Source organism: Bos indicus, chromosome 6, assembly GCF_029378745.1.
Source record: "Bos indicus isolate NIAB-ARS_2022 breed Sahiwal x Tharparkar chromosome 6, NIAB-ARS_B.indTharparkar_mat_pri_1.0, whole genome shotgun sequence".
NCBI classification, from domain to species: Eukaryota; Metazoa; Chordata; class Mammalia; order Artiodactyla; family Bovidae; genus Bos; species Bos indicus.
The window spans coordinates 72,584,027-72,602,030 of record NC_091765.1 but is presented as its reverse complement, the minus strand read 5'-3'; the positions used below and the strand labels follow the sequence as shown (position 1 = coordinate 72,602,030).

Below are 18,004 nucleotides of genomic sequence, written 5' to 3'. Positions count from 1 at the left end.
GGTTTTTTTTCCCCTCCCTTGGAAGCACCAGGGGATTTTTCTCTAATATTTATTGAGGGAATCTGGTCAAGGTCCTGGAGGTAAATCTCAAAAAATTGGGGGCCCTCCTATGACTGGGCTCCCCTAGAATTTTTTAATTTTCAGAGTAGTCTGAGCAACCAGCAATCTATCAGTTATAGTTCTGGTTTTTCTACGCTGGCACTAGTTCCCAGTGGGGCTTCCCTGGTGCCTCAGTGGTAAAGAATCTGCCTGCAATGCAGAAGGGTCAGGTTCAATTCCGGGTTGGGAAGATCCCCTGTAGAAGGGAATGGCAACTCACTTTAGTATTCTTGCCTGGAGAATCCCATGGACAGAGGAGCCTGGCAGGCTACAGCCCATGGGTGGCCAAGAGCTGGATACAAGTGTGTGACTAACAGGCAGGCACTGGTTCCCATGGGGAGTTTCCCATTAGGAGTCTTTGCTCTGGTAAACTGTTATTCTCTGTATTCCAGTAGTCTCTCCAATGCTGAACTTTCAGTCTGTTCAGCTTTTTACTTATTAGAATGGCCTCATGGCTTCCAAGCTTCTTACATGCTGGACTGGAAACTGGAAGTCTTTTTAAAAAAAGAAATCAGGAGAAGACACTAAGGTTAAAAGTTGGATTTGTATCATATCTGTAGGTAAGCAGAGTTATCACTCTTAAATATTTCTAGGAAAGATAAAGCTTATCTATATAAAAAAATAAAATATCAAGAAGTTGAAACACAAATCCCTACGGTGTTCTGTTAGTGGTAGTTTCTTAGAAAGAAGCCATTCTTAAATCTTTCTGAATGCTGTTAATTTGTATTTCTATGTGACTTTGATAGTGTTTACTTTTCTTATTGCCCTATCCTGATTTCTTTTCCCACATTGTTAAATGGATCCATTTAAAGGAAATATGCCGGTGCCAGCCGGCAAAGTCCATCAGGTCCCGAGAACGTGCACAGGGGGGCTAAGAAAGAAACTAAAGCAAGAGACTACAAAAATGGGGTCGAGAGGTTCAGACACGTCACCATGAAGGGACGCAGTCTGACACCAACTTTATTCAGCATCTCATATTTATACAGAAGAGCGTGAGAAAGACAAGACAGTTGACATTTTTTCTTGGTTGGCCTATACATCTTACAAACAGTCACAAGAAATCTTGAGAGCATGGGAATGGCTCCCTGTTATTACTTCTTACACCAGATAACATTTCTCTGTGCGTGAGAAGTTTGCACAGAACTCCAGGTGCCTGCAGTAAATAAGCGCCTAATCTCTGGGGTGGCGGGACAGAGAGCTATGTTTGCAAGCAAACCCTCAAGGACTGAGGTAGCTCCCAGAGCTGTGTCCTTCGGACAAAGGACCCCGTTCTCACGGGCAGCTCCCTGCAGAAATACACCTGGATTTACTTGAAAAAGAGGAAAGTTATTAGAATATTTTAATGTAAATGTCATTTCACCGAGAAACTACAAATGGGATGAATGCTTGCTAATTTTCACTTTAATTTTGTTGATTAAAAATCCAAATCCCTCCAAATACATTGTTTATCAATACTTTTAAAGTTCAAAATCTAAATAGAGATCCTTTTAATCAATTAACATTATCTTGTATGTGTATATGTGTCGTGCATTGAGAAAATAGGAAATGTTTTATTTTTTATTTGAAAGTGGAAATTTTGGCTTCCAGTCTGCCACGTCACGTTCCCTGGTGACATCCAAATCATGAGTCTCGCAGTGGGCTATGCCTGATCACTCATGTCTGCAGCCAGGTGTGCAATTAGGTCTCTGGCATCTTGTATAATGGAAGGTATCTCTGAGCCATCCTCAGTCACCTGGGTTCCGAACAAGAACATCTTCCTGTCATTTCCCACCTCAGATAATGCCAAAGCTTCATGGATATCTGTAATGTGATAGGCTGCTTCAAGATCCTTCATAAGAATGGAAAAAGAATTGAGAAAAAGTTGGTTACTTTGCAACATTTTTGGATAGATACATTTATTACTCTCAATGACTGAACCTCCATTATAATATCGAGGATATTGTAATCCCATTACTAGGATCCTAAAGGCTGTTTGAATATAAAGATTTTCATCAGAATTATATCAGCATTTATGAGTTATTATCAAGAGTATTTTCTGGAACAAAGTTAAGCCAATATAATACCTTAATCAATTTCCTAACCAGTGTGATCTGCTTCTAGTTTTGTTTTTCCAATTTTGTCTGAATTTTCCCAAGATTTATTTTTTTAATTTTTAAAAATAACTTAATAATTTATTTATTGTTGGCTGTGCTGGGTCTTTGTTGCTGCATGGGCTTCTCTCTAGTTGTGGTGCTTGGGCTTCTCATCGTGGTGGCTTCTTTTATTGCAGAGCACAGGCTGTAGAGCTCGGACTTCAGTAGTTGCAGCGCAAGGGCTCAGTAATTGCAGCTCCCTGGCTCTAGAGCACAGGTTCAACAATTGTGGCTTAATGGCTCTGTAACATGTGGGATCTTGCCGGATCAGAGATCGAACCTGTGTTTCCTGCATTGGTAGGCAGATTCTTTTCCACTGAAGAATCAGGGAAGCCCTCCAAGATTATTTTTAATTTGTCTTTACAATAGAAGCTTGATTCATTAAATTGGTTTTTGTCCATATAATATTTTAGTGATTATCAGTTCAGTTCAGTTCAGTCGCTCAGTCATGTCCAACTCTTATTGATTATAGCATTTGCCAAATGTAAGTTTTCTTTTGCAAAAATTATTTCTACTGAACAAAAAGTTTTACATCAAATTTGGGGGGAAGGAGGGAAGTAGAGAAGGGATCAGGGACAGAATAAGTTTAGAAAATGGTGTAGTAGGTGAAGAAGGCTGAGAGGCAAGGGACAGATGGAGGGAAAGAAGATGAGATGGAGAAGTGGGGAAGGCTTAAAGGAGGAAAACCCATCCGAAGAAGCAGAGAGGGGAGAGATTAAAATGAGGAGACAAAAAGCATGTGTTTATGCTGCATGCTAAGATCGAAACATATTTCTTTGCCTCTCACACAACAAGAATTATTTATAGCAAATAACCTCTGATATTCCCTCTCCTAAATACATATGCAGATTCAGTTACAGTTTTTAAGTCTTCTGCAAAAGTTTAAACATTTTCACTCTTAACATTGAATTTGTAATTGGCTTTTTGTTTCATGGTGTTCTCCCAAAGTTTTAAAATAGTACAATATTGTCATTTTTTCTTGTACCAATATGAATCTATCAAATTCTTGTAAGTGTGAGGTTTTCTTCATGTGGTATCATTACCTTTTCTGGTTCTTCCACTTTATTGCCTGTCTGAAACCTGAATTCATTTAGTCTTAGAGCAAGTAGTGAATTTTGCAATTGTTTTAATGAATCTAGTAACATGTGGAGGATGTCTCAGGTTAAAAGAAATGCCACCAATGGAATTGGAGAGGAAGAAAATAGAAGGGTGTTGGAAGGGAGGAGGGGCTCCTTGTAATGATAAAAGAACATCAGGGATAAATATCAGGTGTATTCCATGCTCACATAATTTTGCCCTAATAGATGTCATCACTCAAAGAATAACGACAGTAAGATGACTTTTAAAAAAATATTTATGTAATAACTTGAAACAATGAGTCATCTAAAAGCTTAAGTTACTTTGATCAAGGAGTAATAACCAAGATGACCTTAAACTAGAAAGTGTGTTAGCTGCTCAGTTGAGTCCAACTCTTTGTGACCCTAGGGACTATGTCCCACCAGGCTCCTCTGTCCATGGAATTCTCCAGGCAAGAATACTGGAGTGGGTTGCTATTCCCTTCTCCAGAGGATCTTCCGGACCCAGGGATTGAACCCAGGTCTCCTGCATTGCAGGCAGATTCTTTACTGTCTGAGAATATCCAAACATTTTATTATTAAACCCCAGTAAAAGTTATAATTTGACACCAAATGGTCCTGTTTATTCAATTTGATGAAGAGATATAAACCACAAAGGAAAGCATCAATAAATTGGAGTATTAAAAATGAAAACCTGTGTATTAAAAAGAGAACCATAACAAAATAAAATGTTAACAATAGGTTGCTGCTGCTCCTGCTAAGTTGTTTCAGTCATGTCTGACTCTGTGCGACCCCCTAGACAGCAGCCCACCAGGCTCGCCCATCCCTGGGATTTTCCAGGCAAGGGTACTGGAGTGGGGTGCCATTGCCTTCTCCGCAATAGGTTGCTAGAGAAGATATTTGTAATGCATGTAACAGAAATAGGATTATTTTTCCAAAAGATATGAAAGACTCCTACAACTCAAATGAGAAAAGATAAACACCCAATAGGAATTTGGGGAAAGATATTAAAAGTTAATTCACAGATATGGAAATTTACTTCAAAGAATGAAACTAATTTGAAACTAATAACCAGTGAACATCTGAAAAAAATGTTCAGGCTCACTAGTAATTAAAGAAATGCAAATTAGAATAATAAGATAAAATTTCATTCTCACAAGACTGGCAAAAATGAAAGTTTGACAAACCAAGTATTAACAAGGGTGTAGAGCTATAAAAACTATCATATACTGCTGGTAGGAAGAATAAATTAGTTCAATATCTTTGGAAAGCAACTTGGTAATATCTAGTAAAACTGAATATGTGAACGAAAAGTGAAAGGCGCAGGGACTATACAATCCTTGGAATTCTTCAGGCCAGAATACTGGAGTGGGTAGCCTTTCCCTTCTCCAGGAGCTCTTCCCAACCCGGGGATCGAACCCAGGTCTCCTGCATTACAGGCGGATTCTTTACCAGCTGAGCCACAAGGTACAAATCCCCAAACCCAGTAATTCCTCACAATTCCTTAGAGAACTGTTGGTACACGTCTATGAAAAGACACATACATGAAGATTCACTATAGAACTCTTTACAACAATGAAATATTGGAAATAACCCAAATGTCCAACAATAAAACGGTAAAGTGGTGGTATATTCATGCAATGCAATACTATACAGCTCACTTACATTTACCATGATCTTCTAAATCATCACAGTTTGTGGTACTTAAGATGTTAACTAAAAAAACAAAAACAAAAAAAACTCCAGCCTTTTAAAAAAAATAATCTGCTGGACTAGCATTTATGCTGGACTTTAATATAGGCTCCTACTTTTAGATCATCATTATAATGATTTAGTTTACTTCCATAAACACTCACTCATAGGAGTGGGAGAAAGGGTAGGAACTCTTATGACTGATAAGCCTGGCAATTGAGAGAGAGGCTACAGCATTACAAGCACACTTCAGAGATACTGCAAATTTGGTTCCAGACTACTGTGATAAAGTGAATACCGCAATAAAGTGAGTCACAAGAATTTTTTTTGTCTCTTGGTACATAGAAAATTTACTTTAACACTACTGTAATCTATTAAGTGTGTGATAGCATTATGTCTAAAAATATGTACACACCTTAATTTAAAAATACCTTATTGCTAAAAAAATGCTAACCATCATCCGAGCCTTCAGCAAGTCATTATCTTTTTATAATAGTAACATCAAAGGTCACTGATCAGAGATCATCATAACAAATATAATAATTCTAAAAGTTGGAAATATTGCAAGAATTACCAAAAGGCAACACAGAGACATAAAGTGAGAAAAAGAAGTTGGGGAAATGGCGCATATAGACTTGCTCCATGCAGGGTTGCCACAAACCTTCAATTTGTAAAAATCACAGTATCTGCAAAGCACAACAAAGTGAAGTGTGATAAAATTAGGTATGCCTGCACAATGCTATAGATGTTTAATGTTGTTTTAAATTTCTTTTATTGTAGTAAGATACACATAACAAAATTTTCCATATTACCATTTTGAAATGTACAGTTTGGTGTACAGTTAAGTAAATTCACATTATTGTACACCATCTTCAGAACTCTTCAACTTGTAAAACTGACACTCTGTACCCATTAAACAATAGCTTCCCATTTCTCCCTCTCTCAGCACTTGGCAACTACTATTTTTTTGTCTCTCTGATTTTAACTACTCTGTGCTTAGTCGCTCAGTCGTGTCCGACTCTGCGACCCCACGGACTGTAGCCTGCCAGGCTCCTCTGTCCATGGGGATTCTCCAGGAAAGAATATTGGACTGGGTTGACATGCCCTCCTCGAGGGTATCTTCCCAATCCAGGGATTGAATCCAGGTCTCCCACATTGCAGGTTGGTTCTTTAACCATCTGAGCTACCAGGGAAGCCCTTAACTGCTCTAGGGGACCTCATAAAAGTATAATCATACATTATTTGTTCTTTTGTTACTGGCTTATTTCACTTAGCATAATGTCCTTAAAGTTCATCCATGGTGTAGCATGTGTCAGAATTTCCTGACACATTTAAGGCTGAATAATATCCACTGTATGTATACACCACATTTTGTTTATCCGTTCATGCGTGGATGGGCACTTGGGTTGCTTCTACCTTTTGGCTACTGGGAATAATTCTGCTATGAGCACAGGTGTGCAAACATCTGTTTGAGTTCCTGCTTTCAATTCTATTGATAATATACCCAGAAGTGGGACTGCTGGACTATATGAAAATTCTATTTTTAATTTCGTAGGGAACTGCCATACTGTTTTTCATAGCAGCTGCACCATTTGACATCCCCACCAACACTGCACAAGGTTTCCATTTCTTCATGAGTGTTTAATACTTTAATGCATGTGTGTGAAATTCAGGTCAGGCTAGCTAATCTAAAACTAATTCTGTATACTGACACATTGTGTGTGTGTGTGTGTGTGTGTGTGTGTGTTAGCCACTTAGTCGTGTCTGACTCTGCGACCCCATGGACTGTAGCCTGCCAGGCTCCTCTATCCTTGGGATTCTCCAGACAAGAATACTGGAATGCGTTGCCATTCCCTTCTCCAGGGGGTCTTCCCGATCCAGGGATCAAACCCAGGTCTCTCAGATTCTTTACCATCTGAGCCACCAGGGAAGCCCATTATATATAGTAAGCACTCAAAGATTTTGTTGCAATCAATTCAACAGTCAGTAAATGTTTATTTGATTAAACTTAACAGATTTGTTGACTTCCTACTATATACAAGGTAGTATACTAGGTTTTACATGGGACACAAAGGTGAATGACAGTCTCTGTTCTGAACGAATTTACAGCTGTGGGCTTTCCTGGTGGCTCAGACAGTAAAGAATCTACCTATAATGCGGGAGACCTGGGTTCCATCCCTGGGTTGGGAAGATCCCCTGGAGAACAGAATGGCAATCCACTCCAGTGTTCTTGCCTGGAGAATTCCATGGACATAGGAGCTTGGCAGGTTATAGTCTATGGGGTCGAAAAGCATTCAGACACGACTGAGCGATTAACACTTTCGCTTTTACTTGGTATCTGTGAGGGGATTGGTTGCAGGACCCTAGAAGACATCAGAATCTGCTCAAGCCCCTTATATAAAATGGTGTCGTTTCTGCAAATAACCTATGCACATCCTCCCATATACTTTAATCATCTCTGCTGCTGCTGCTGCTAAGTCGCTTCAGTCGTGTCTGACTCTGTGCGACCCCATAGACGGCAGCCCACTAGGCTCCGCCGTCCCTGGGATTCTCCAGGCAAGAATACTGGAGTGGGGTGCCATTTCCTTCTCCAATGCATTAAAGTGAAAAGTGAAAGTGAAGTCACTCAGTCACGTCCGACTCTTAACAACCCCATAGACTGCAGCCTACCAGACTCCTCCGTCCATGGGATTTTCCAGGCAAGAGAACTGGAGTGGGGTGCCATTGCCTTCTCTAGACTACTTATAATATCTAATACAAGGTAAATGCTGTGAAAACAGTTGCTCACATGTGGCAAACAGGAGTTTTACTTTTTGGAACTTTATGGAATTTTTTTTCCCCCTGAAAGGAGGGCTGATTGTATACTCCAGGAGACCTAATAGTATAAACTGAAATGAACATACAGCATATTATTGAATATTTAGCTCTTAAAAGCAGACGTTTCTTTGGGTCATCTACAGAGATGTGGTTGGACCTAGAGTTTGTCATACAGAATAAAGTAAGTCAGAAAGAGAAAAACATCGTATATTAACACATACATGTGGAATCTGGGAAAATGGTACAGATGAATCTATTTCCAAGGCAGGAATAGAAACTCAGAGGGAGAAAATGGACTTGTGGACATAGAGGGGAAAGGAGAGCGTGGGATCAATTGGGTGATTAGGACTGACATATATACATTACCAGGCTTCCCAGGTGGCTCATTGGTAAAGAATCTACCTGCCAATGCAGGAAGCGCAGATCCCCTGCTCCCCTGGAGAAGGAAATGGCAACCTGCTCCAGTATTCTTGCCTGGGAAATCCCATCAAAGGAGTCTGGCAGGCTACAACAGTCCATGGCGTAGCACAAGAGTAAGACACAATTTAGTGACTAAAGAACAACAACAAATATACACTACTTTATGCAAAATAGATAGCTAATGGGAACCTGCTATAAAGCACAGGAAGCTCAACTCAGCACTCTGTGATGACCTCAGGGGGTGGGATAGCGGGTGGGAGGGAGGTCCAAGAGGGAGGCTGTACCTGTGTATTAGGACTGATTCACTTCTGTTAGCAGAAACTAACACATTGTAAGACAACTATCCTCCAATTAAAAAAAAATCAAATTTAAAAAATAAATTTAAAAGATCAAATTCAAAAAGTAAACATTTCTATTTACTGCATTAATAAAAAAATATTGAGTACACTTTATATTTGCACAGATGTTTACCTGTTTGTTTGCAAACACAACCAGAGGAAGGACTGGGTTTGTTCCAATTAGTTGATGAAGGTATTTCTTGGCTTCAGGTAATCTTTTGTGATCTGCTGAATCCACCACAAATACCAACAGCAAGCCCCTGGACAGGTACATTTCCCAATAGGAACGGAAAGGTTCGCTGCCGCCAACTACAAAGAAAAGCAAAGGAAGAAAACACACACACACACAAATCTCAGAAGAGTCTATCGAGGCAGCCAGGTAAGGCACATTTTGGTAATTTCTGAACACTGGCAGGTCTTCTGATAAAAGACTGCTGTGAGACTAGACACAATTCTGAGAACAACCAGAGTGATGTTTCTGGGGAAATGACTGGTGGGGATATTTACCCTCCACAAGCGGTTCACTAAGTTCTGGCACACAAAGGACCAGCGTGGTGGTAGTTTAGTCACTACGTCGGGTCCAACTCTTGCGACCCCACGGACTGCCAGGCTCCTCTGTCCATGGGATTTCCCAAGCAAGAATACTGGAGTGGGTTGCCATTTCCTTCTCCAGGGGATCTTTCCAACCCAGGCAGGGATCAAACTCAGGTGTTCTACCTTGCAAATTTGTACCACAGTGGATGCCTCTTGATCTGTTATACAGAGCAGTCATGACAGCCAGTGCATGTCTATCAAGCATGGATCAGTAAACAGGAGTAGTCTACTAAAAGAATTCAGGGTGGTGGGTTAAAACACATTTCTCTAAAATGTCTTAAATGGACTGATTTAAATGTCATTGGCTAGCCTCTCTTGCACAACTTTTTTCCTTTGTCAAAACCCCAAATCTAATTTCCTTTCTTTAATCTTGAACTAAAAGTTAATATGATCCTGTGGGTATTTAAGAAGAGTTGCCTCAGGAAAAAAATGTCTTTGGGTTATTTCATTCTGCTGATGCTTCCCAGAAGAAAGTTTCCCAGATACAATGAATTTGGTTTTTATTTTTCTCCTGGGACAGAAATTGACAAACCATGGCCCACAGTCTAAACCTGGCTCAGCTCACTGCCTGTTTTTGTACAGCCTGTGAACAAAAAATGGATTTTACATTTTTAAACATTTGGGGGGAAAAAGAATTACCATTTTTTTAACATATGAACATTATATCACAGTTGGATTTCAGTACAAGCAAAGTTGTGTGACAACACAGACATGCAGGTTTGTTCACACATGGTCTCTGGGTTGCTTTCGCAGTACTGAGTAGCAGCAGAGAGATCATGTGGCCACAAAGTCTACGTTATCTACTCTCGAGCCCTTTGCAGAAAAAGTATGCAGAACACTGTATGGGCACTTAACAAAAACATTTCAAAAACTAATAGGAAAGGGTCTTTATTTGTCTTTCCTTTGTTTTCCTTTGTAGAGAGAGCCAGGCTGGTCATTCTTCAAAGTATTTTGTGTTTTAAAGAATGTAATCTAAGTAATTCATATCCTTTAACATACGAGCTTAAACAGGCATTCCCATTTTTTTTGCCAACACCATGACATTTCATCTATAATAGGAATTGTTATCTTTTAGTTATTAACTTTAAAAAAAAATATTAGTTGGGGAGGGCACAGGACTGGAAAAAAAATTATTCATTTACTTATTGTTGGCTGCATCAGGTCTTAGTTGTGCTGTGGGGGATCGCCATTGTGTCGTACAGGCTACACTCCACTGGTGGAGTGAGGGCCCCAGAGCCTGGGCTTAGTAGTCATGGCGCATGGGCTCTGTTGTCCCGTGGCATGTGGGATCTTACTTCCCCGACCAGGGATCAAACCCATATCTCCTGTATTGGAAGGTGGATTCTTAACCACTGGACCACCAGGGAAGTCCCTAGATATTAACTTCTAATTTAATGGTAACATAGTTAGAGAACAGAGTTTATATGATGCCTCTTTGAAAACTCCATTAAGACTTGCTATATGGCCCAGGCAGTGCTCCGTGTTTGTTTACTGTTCCATGGGTATTTGAGAAGAATTAGACAATTTTATATTGTTCATTAGCTCAAATTGGTTGACTGTGTTCAAACATTATTTACTCTCTGCAATTTTTTTCTTCTTGACTCCATTAATAATTGACAAACATATGTTGAAACTCCTCACTCCAACAGCTCTGTCCATTTTCCCCCTTAATTGGAATCTTTTCTTTTTTCTTCCTATCTTCCTTTCTTTTTTTTCTCTTTCCTTTCCTTCCCACCACCCCCGACCCTGCCCTTTTTCACTTTTTATATTCTGAGACTCTTTTCTTAGCCATCTATTTCATTAAAAATATTATTTCTTCTATAGCTTCTGAGAAAATTGAAATCTCTATTCCTAATAATGCTTTTATCAGAAAGATTTGCCTACAGGTTTAACAGTTTCTCTGCCCACCATTTTCTCTTCACAATTGGATGAAAGCAAAAATTCATAGCATTTTCCTTGCATACTGGAGGTGGGGGTACAGAAAATGCCCGGTCCTCCGGCTTGAGCATCTTGATGGGTGAGGAGACATTTACTGATCAGTGGATTACAGGGACAGGAACAGATATGCAGCTATATCAAGCATTTGCTTGGACAATGTTTGGTGTGAGAGGCCGATGAGACAGCCAGGTAGAGATGTCAGGTGACATTCGGGTACGTTTGGCTGGATAGATAAATTTGGGAGAGTGTAAAGAGAAGATAAGAGGATGTGATACAACTTTGGGAAACAGCAATATTCTGAGAGGCAGTGACTCCAGAATTACTTTAGAGTAGGGGCTTCTGGGTTGTGATCTGATTACAAGAGTATATATGTTGTGATCTGGTCATAAGAGGTTTGTGAATATTTGCATTTTCAAGAAGGAAGCACACTATATTTACTCAGATTGGATTTTTATGGGGGGGGTAGTAAGGAGGAGGGAGGCTGTTAAAGGAGAGGGTGCTAAAGCCTTCCTCTCAACTCCCTTTTATCACCACCACTGGAAAAAGGAGAAAATAAAAGGAACAGAAAGTGATTTTACCCACATTGCACCCTAGCATTCATCTACATATGCATTCTAAAAGTCTAGGAAAATTTGACCCAGGGTTTCATTTCATAAGGACCTATCATTCATTTCATATTCATTTTATCATTAATTTCACAAGGACCCATGTGATGTTGACATCGCATCTGGCTTAAGATTTGACAACCATGTGGCTATAAAAGCTATTAGCTACCCCCAGAAGCACTGAGAAAGAGCGCTTACTCTCCAGGAACTCCATCTGGCGGTCCTCAGTGCTGATGCACACTGCATTGAAACCTTGGGTGGGGGCCACACTGCGCTGGACTCGGTTTAAAGCTAGAAAGTGGAGAATACTGGTCTTTCCTGCCCCATCCAGGCCCAGCACTAGGATCTGCTTATTTTTCTCCTGTGAAACAAAAGATAAGGCAATAATATGCTATCAGGGCCTTGTTTTCTTGGCTCTGGGAAGTGCGCTTGCCAATATTTGTGAAATCGTATAAAACTTTGCAAAAAAAATTTAATAGGTCTAGAACAAACTGTACTAGTCAGTTTGTATTTTATATAATCAGTCATTACTTACATGATATTAACTGTATACCCTCTCTCCATCTTCCAACTCCTGGTCAATTTATCAAATAAATACTTTATATATATCAGGATTTATAGGAGGTGCCATATTTTCAGGGCCAATTTTCACTCTTCACTTGGCTTCCCTAGTTCATGTCCATTGGAGACTGCACGAGAATTCAATTTGTTGTTTGGGGTCTTGGGACCTTCTTGGTCTATGTATTGACTCTGCCATTTCGCATGTAAGCATCTAAGGTCATAATATTAATCTGTCTTGTCTCCCCAAATTGAATCATAGATTAAAAGTTCTTAGGGCAAGGTTACTCTCTTCTGTACTTTTTAATATAAATATTAAATGAAAAGGCAAAGACTATAAAAATTGTTAAACTAGTTAAAATCTCATGCTAAAACCTGATGAACTAGATGTAAACTTTAGGAAGAAGTATTCCACCAGCCTTAGAAATTTTTATGACAAGTGTTTGAGGGACAAGAAGGGCAAGAGTGGTACGAAGAGAGAAACAGAAAGTTCAGAGTGCTCAGAAAGGTGGCTTTTAGTGTACAAACTTCAATGTAAACAGTAATAAATGAGCAACCCAGTCAGACTGTTCACAGGAATTCTATTTCTCTAACAGCTTACCAAAGAGGTTTCTCATATATGGGGGAAAAAAAAACTTGGAAACATCTTCAAGGGCATTGGTTTAAAATAATAATCTTATACATTTCTGCTTGAACACTAAATGTCATTAGACATAGACTGCGTGCTAAGTCGCTTCAGTCACGTCTGACTCTGTGTGACCTCTATGGATTGTAGCCCGCCAGGCTCCTCTGTCCATGGGATTCTCCAGACAAGAATACTGGAGTGGGTTGCCATTTCTTTCTCCAAGGGATCTTCCTGACCCAGGGATCGAACCCAGGTCTCCCACATTGGAGGGAGATTCTTTACTGTCTGAGCCACCAGGGAAGCCTTAGACTAGATTTCTGTTAAAAAAAAAAGTGATCCTCAACAGCACTATACGTCTATCCCATGTCCCTCCTGTCTGTAATATAGAAGATCTGTGTAAAAATAAGATGTTTTAAGGTCTGCTGTAATAGAGACTTATGTACGGGGAATCATTTATGTAACCTGTCTAGTGAGTAACAGAATGTTTTAAAGTAAATGTTTGTTACTGGAGTGAATTATTGATGGCTCTTAAAGCAAATGGCTCTTCCATAGGTGTTTCCTATATCCATCCCTGCTTCCTCCGCATTCTCTTCCATCTGCATCTAAATGTTATAGTGTCATTCTCAGAGTCATGGTAAGGAAAAGGGACTAGATGCTGCTCTAAGGGGATGTCATTGGTTGATTTTAAATGAATGCTTTAAAGCAATGGTGACCAAGAAATGGCCGCAAGATGTAGACTGTGTCCCCTCATTATCTCCACCAATGGCTCCACAATCAGGCTACCCCAACATATTTTATCAGTTTCAAGATTTCTTTTTTCACATTTTAACATCTCTGAAATGAGGGCTTTACAGTCTATAGTATGTCATATTTTGGCTGGAAGCATTTTTTTTCCTTTCTCTGTGGTACCTAAAATAATGGCATCTTGGATCTTATGAATTTTGTGAATAAAAACCATTCCCTATTCCCTTTCCAATCACATCGCTGCCACTAACCTGACCCTATTTAGAAATTCTGTAGTCATTGATGCTTTACATTTTGCTTACTTTTTAGTCTAAAATACAAGGTTCCTCACGTTTATAATCTCTTAGAAAAGCTGGGGTTACTGTAAACCAAGAGTTCAGACATGAAATATGATTCAACACCACTGTTCCTTGTTAAAAGTTATTCCTTTAACTATAATGAATCTATATAGTCTGTTTTGTGTGTTCAGTCTCAAAGTTGTGTCCAACTCTTTGCAATCCCATGGACTGTAGCACACCAGACTTCCCTGTCCTATTTCCGAGTTTGCTCTAACACGTCCATTGAGTTGGTGATGCTATATAACCATCTCATCCTCTGCTGACTTCTTGTGCCTTCAATCTTTCCCAGCATCAGGGTCTTTTCCAATGAGTGGGCTCTTCACATTAGGTGGCTAAAGTAATGGAGCTTCAGCTTCAGCTTCAATCCTTCCAATGAATATTCAGGGTTGATTTCCTTTAGGATTGACTGGTTTGATCTTGCAGTCTAACGGACTCTTAATTAGAAGTCTTCTCCAACACCACAGTTTGAAAGCATCAGTTCTTTGGCTATTTTACCAGAGATCAAATCTCTGTTAATAATTCATATTGTTTAGAACCAGAAAGCAGCTCTGAGCCCAGGAACTCCAGGAGTACAAAGCACACTAAGTTGAGCCAAATAATGCTTGTTTTTTTCCTTCTCCCCCAGTTTTTAAATTGTGGCAAAGTACACAACATAAAGGGCTTCCCAGGTGGCGCTAGTAATAAAGGATCCACCTGCCAATGTAGGAGATACAAGAGATGTGGGTTCCATCCCTGGGTCGGGAAGATGCCCTGGAGAAAAGCATGGCAATCCACTCCAGTATTCTTGCCTGGAGAATAGAGGAGCCTGGCGGGACACCATCCACAGGTCACACACAGTCATACACAACACAAAATTTACCATCTTAACCATGTTTAAACCCAGAGTGATAAAGACTCCATTCATAATACCATGCAACCATCACCACTAGCCATAACTATTCATCTTGTAAAACTGTACTCATTAAAATGCTTACCCCCCCATCCCCCAACATTCTGCTCTTTGAGTTTGAATACACTAGGTAAACCATCTAAGTAGAATCATACGTATCTGTCCTTTTATGACTAAAAGGCTGGTTTCTGAGGCCTCTCAGTTAAACCTTTGTGACCCTCTCTTCTGGGTGCTGGTGATATGAAAACAATGTAAGTAATAGCAACCAGAGCGCCCAGAGAAAAGGTCCAGGCAGTCCCAAAACACATCCTGCACAAATTCAAGAAACCTACACCTTCCCCTCCCCCCGCCCCCACAAAGCAGAAAAGACTGGAACAGAGAGAGCACGTGTGGTGAGGGTCTGGGGGCTAGTGTTCGGCGCCGGCCAGAGATGGAGCTGGAAAAAAGGCTATTCCCAGCACCGCTGTGAACATCAACAAGGTGTCTTCTTCAACACTAGACCTGGACACAGGGTCGGGGTTAGGGGTGAGTGGGCGAGCGGCTGAGAAGGGGCTCGCGATGGGTCGTTCGAAACTTGGCACATTCCGATTCCATCCACGGATACAAAGCCGGCAAACGAGACCGTATTCCTTCGGGCGCGAGCCCACCGGGGGTCTCGCACGTAACAGAGCCGGCGAAACACTGGACAATGGCCTCAGGTGAGGGTCCGAGGCAGCGGTCTCTTACCAGCGGCTCCAGCGGTATTTTTATCAACGTGCTGTTGTCCTTCTCTTTCTCCTTGAATTGTTCCTTCTCTTTCTCCGTCTCCCGCTCTTGCCTCTTTTCATCCTCATTTCTCTTACTTTTCTCCTCCTTCCCGTTCTCCTTTTCCTTAATTTTCTCCTCCTTCCCCTTTTCTTTCGCCTTAATTTTCTCCTCCTCCCCCTTCCCAGTTTTCTCCTTCCCGTTCTTTTCCTTAATTTTCTCCTCCTTCCCCTTCCCAGTTTTCTCCTTCCCGTTCTTTTCCTTAATTTTCTCCTCCTTCCCCTTTTCTTTCTCCTTAATTTTCTCCTTCTCCACCTTCTTTTTGTTTCTCTCCTCTTTTTGCTGAATTTTCTCTTTCTCCGGCTCCTTGCCCTTCTCCCTCTTTACTTTCCCCTTCTCCATCCCCACCACCTGGGTTTCCTTCCCTCCTCCCGCGCGCCCGCGCGCTGGAGCCACGGGGCGGGATGTGGGCCTGAGTGGTCGCCGCGGTGGGGGCAGCGCCGGGGGAGACGTAGGTCCACGTGGCGTACACCGCCCCCGCGGTAACCGCCAGCCCCTCCCACCCCAGGGCCCCGGGCTGCAGCTTGGGCATCTTGCGCTCGCTCGCCAGCCAGCGGGCTGCGCGCAGCAGATTAGTCGAATCGCGGGTGGGAGACAGATTGAAGAGCGTAAAACGTGGGAGCTAAAGAAGGGGCGAGCCCATTCCAGGGGACCCGGGAGACCCGCCCGCGGGAGCTGGGAAAGACCGCTGAAGCAGGAAAAGCGTCTTCAGGTGTCGCTTCCTCGGAAGCGCGCGCCACGGCGAGATGCGCTTGGACTGGGTAGGCGTCTCAGAAAGGCCTTTCTCGCCCGCCCATCTCAGCCTCTCACTTCCCCGGCCTCCTTCCAGCCCGTGTGTCTCCTACCAGAGCGCTGGAGAAGGCGCCCGAGTCCTGAGAGCCCCAGGCTTTCCTGCCTTCCCCTCGTCAATAATGTCTGGAGGGTGAAGTTGGCTCTCTCCCCCCTCCTCACCCGTCCTATTTAAGTCCACCAGCAGCGTCTAAAGCCGCTATCCAGGAGGCTTAAGGAAAAAAGGAATGTCACCGGTTCCCTTATTTTAAATGTTACATTTCGCTTTAAAAAATCGCTCTGGAGATAAGTCTGCCAGGATCACAGCTACTGGTAAAACCAGGCATTAAAACCAGTACCTTGGCCGCCTCATGTGCAGAGTTGACTCACTGGAAGTCTCTGATGCTGGGAGGGATTGGGGGCAGGAGGAAAAGGGGACGACAGAAGATGAGATGGCTGGATGGCATCACCGACTCGATGTACGTGGGTTTGGGTGAACTCCGGGAGTTGGTGATGGACAGGGACGCCTGGCGTGCTGCAATTCATGGGGTCACAGAGAGTCCAACACGACTGAGGGACTGAACTGAAACAAAACTGTTGTTCCCAATGATCGAATACATAGTAAATTAGATACCCATGGGGGTCTGCAAAGGTGGTGTGAGAAGTGTACGGATGGTCCTTTTTATTATTTCGTTCAACTGCACTCTTTAGTGGAGAAGGCAATGGCAACCCACTCCAGTATTCCTGCCTGGAGACTCCCATGGACAGAGAAGCCTGGTAGGCTACAGTCCATGGGGTCGCTGAGTCGGACATGACTGTGCGAATTCACTTTCATGCATTGGAGAAGGAAATAGCAATCCATTCCATTATTCTTGCCTAGAGAGTCCCAGGGACAGAGGAGCCTGTTGGGCTGCCGTCTATGGGGTCGCACAGTCTGAAAGGACTGATGCAACTTAGCAGCAGCAGCATTCTTTAGTACGGTCCACAATCTAAACACTATCTTAATGTGGTAAGCCGACTTTCCTTCATCAGATCCAAGTTTTGAACAGGTTTAAAAGAAACCAATGAACAGGTTTCAGAAAGCTTGTTTTTAAGGTTAGTAGTTTCCGAAGTATTCTTGGAAGTGCCATCCGCTAAGCCAGCGCCATTTGCGCAGCGTGAAGCCTGCCCAACAGAGCTCCTTAAGTGATCCCCTTCTTCAAAGGCAATAAAGGTGTCAGCTTTTTTTTCCTCAAAAGCCAAAACTTAAAAAATGTTTACTCTTCAATTTGGTTATGTACAAGTATCCACATGATGAATTTTCAGTGAAAACTCTGTTCTCTCAATACCTTAGTTTAACTTTCTGGTTTTGCAGGAAGGGGCAAGAGGTAATTTCAGATGCTCAGTTTAAAAAATTCTTATATGTACTAGCAGGATGCCTCTGCAAAATGCCAATACCCCCAAACATCTTAATCCAATCAATACTCACTGCTAGGTTCTTTTATTTTAAAATGTGCCACAGTGAATGGATGTATCCATATTGGTTTTTTATAAATGTACACACACACACACACACACACACACATAC

At 41.7% G+C, this 18,004-nt stretch overlaps 1 protein-coding gene across 4 annotated transcripts; it reads right to left on the bottom strand.

Annotated features, from left to right (window-relative positions):
- Positions 1-1,004: 1,004 nt before the first annotated feature.
- ARL9 (ARF like GTPase 9) lies at positions 1,005-17,921 on the bottom strand. 4 transcript variants are annotated; one of them, XM_070791481.1, is made up of 4 exons: positions 15,592-17,921; positions 11,910-12,072; positions 8,708-8,883; positions 1,005-1,927 (listed from the first exon to the last, which is right to left on the bottom strand). In XM_070791481.1, exons 1-4 carry the CDS (start codon positions 16,009-16,011, stop codon positions 1,739-1,741), a joined length of 948 nt encoding a protein of 315 aa, XP_070647582.1. In that variant the 5' UTR covers positions 16,012-17,921; the 3' UTR covers positions 1,005-1,738. The 4 variants fall into 4 exon arrangements, with proteins under 4 accessions (XP_070647582.1, XP_019818363.1, XP_070647583.1 ...); XM_019962804.2 differs by lacking the exon at positions 15,592-17,921 and adding an exon at positions 15,367-15,582; XM_070791482.1 differs by lacking the exon at positions 11,910-12,072 and having other exon boundaries at positions 15,592-15,673.
- Positions 17,922-18,004: the final 83 nt, after the last annotated feature.

What these genes read in the sequence shown, in the direction of transcription:
- ARL9 (XM_070791481.1), bottom strand. Translation starts at nt 16,011, where the DNA reads ATGGAGAAGGGGAAAGTAAAGAGGGAGAAGGGCAAGGAGCCGGAGAAA. An exon ending in CCAGATGGAGTTCCTGGAGA is followed by an intron (nt 8,884 to 11,909) that starts GTAAGCGCTCTT and finishes TTTTCTTTGTAG; the next exon opens with TTGGCGGCAGCGAACCTTTC. An exon ending in TTGTGTTTGCAAACAAACAG is followed by an intron (nt 1,928 to 8,707) that starts GTAAACATCTGT and finishes ATTCTTATGAAG; the next exon opens with GATCTTGAAGCAGCCTATCA.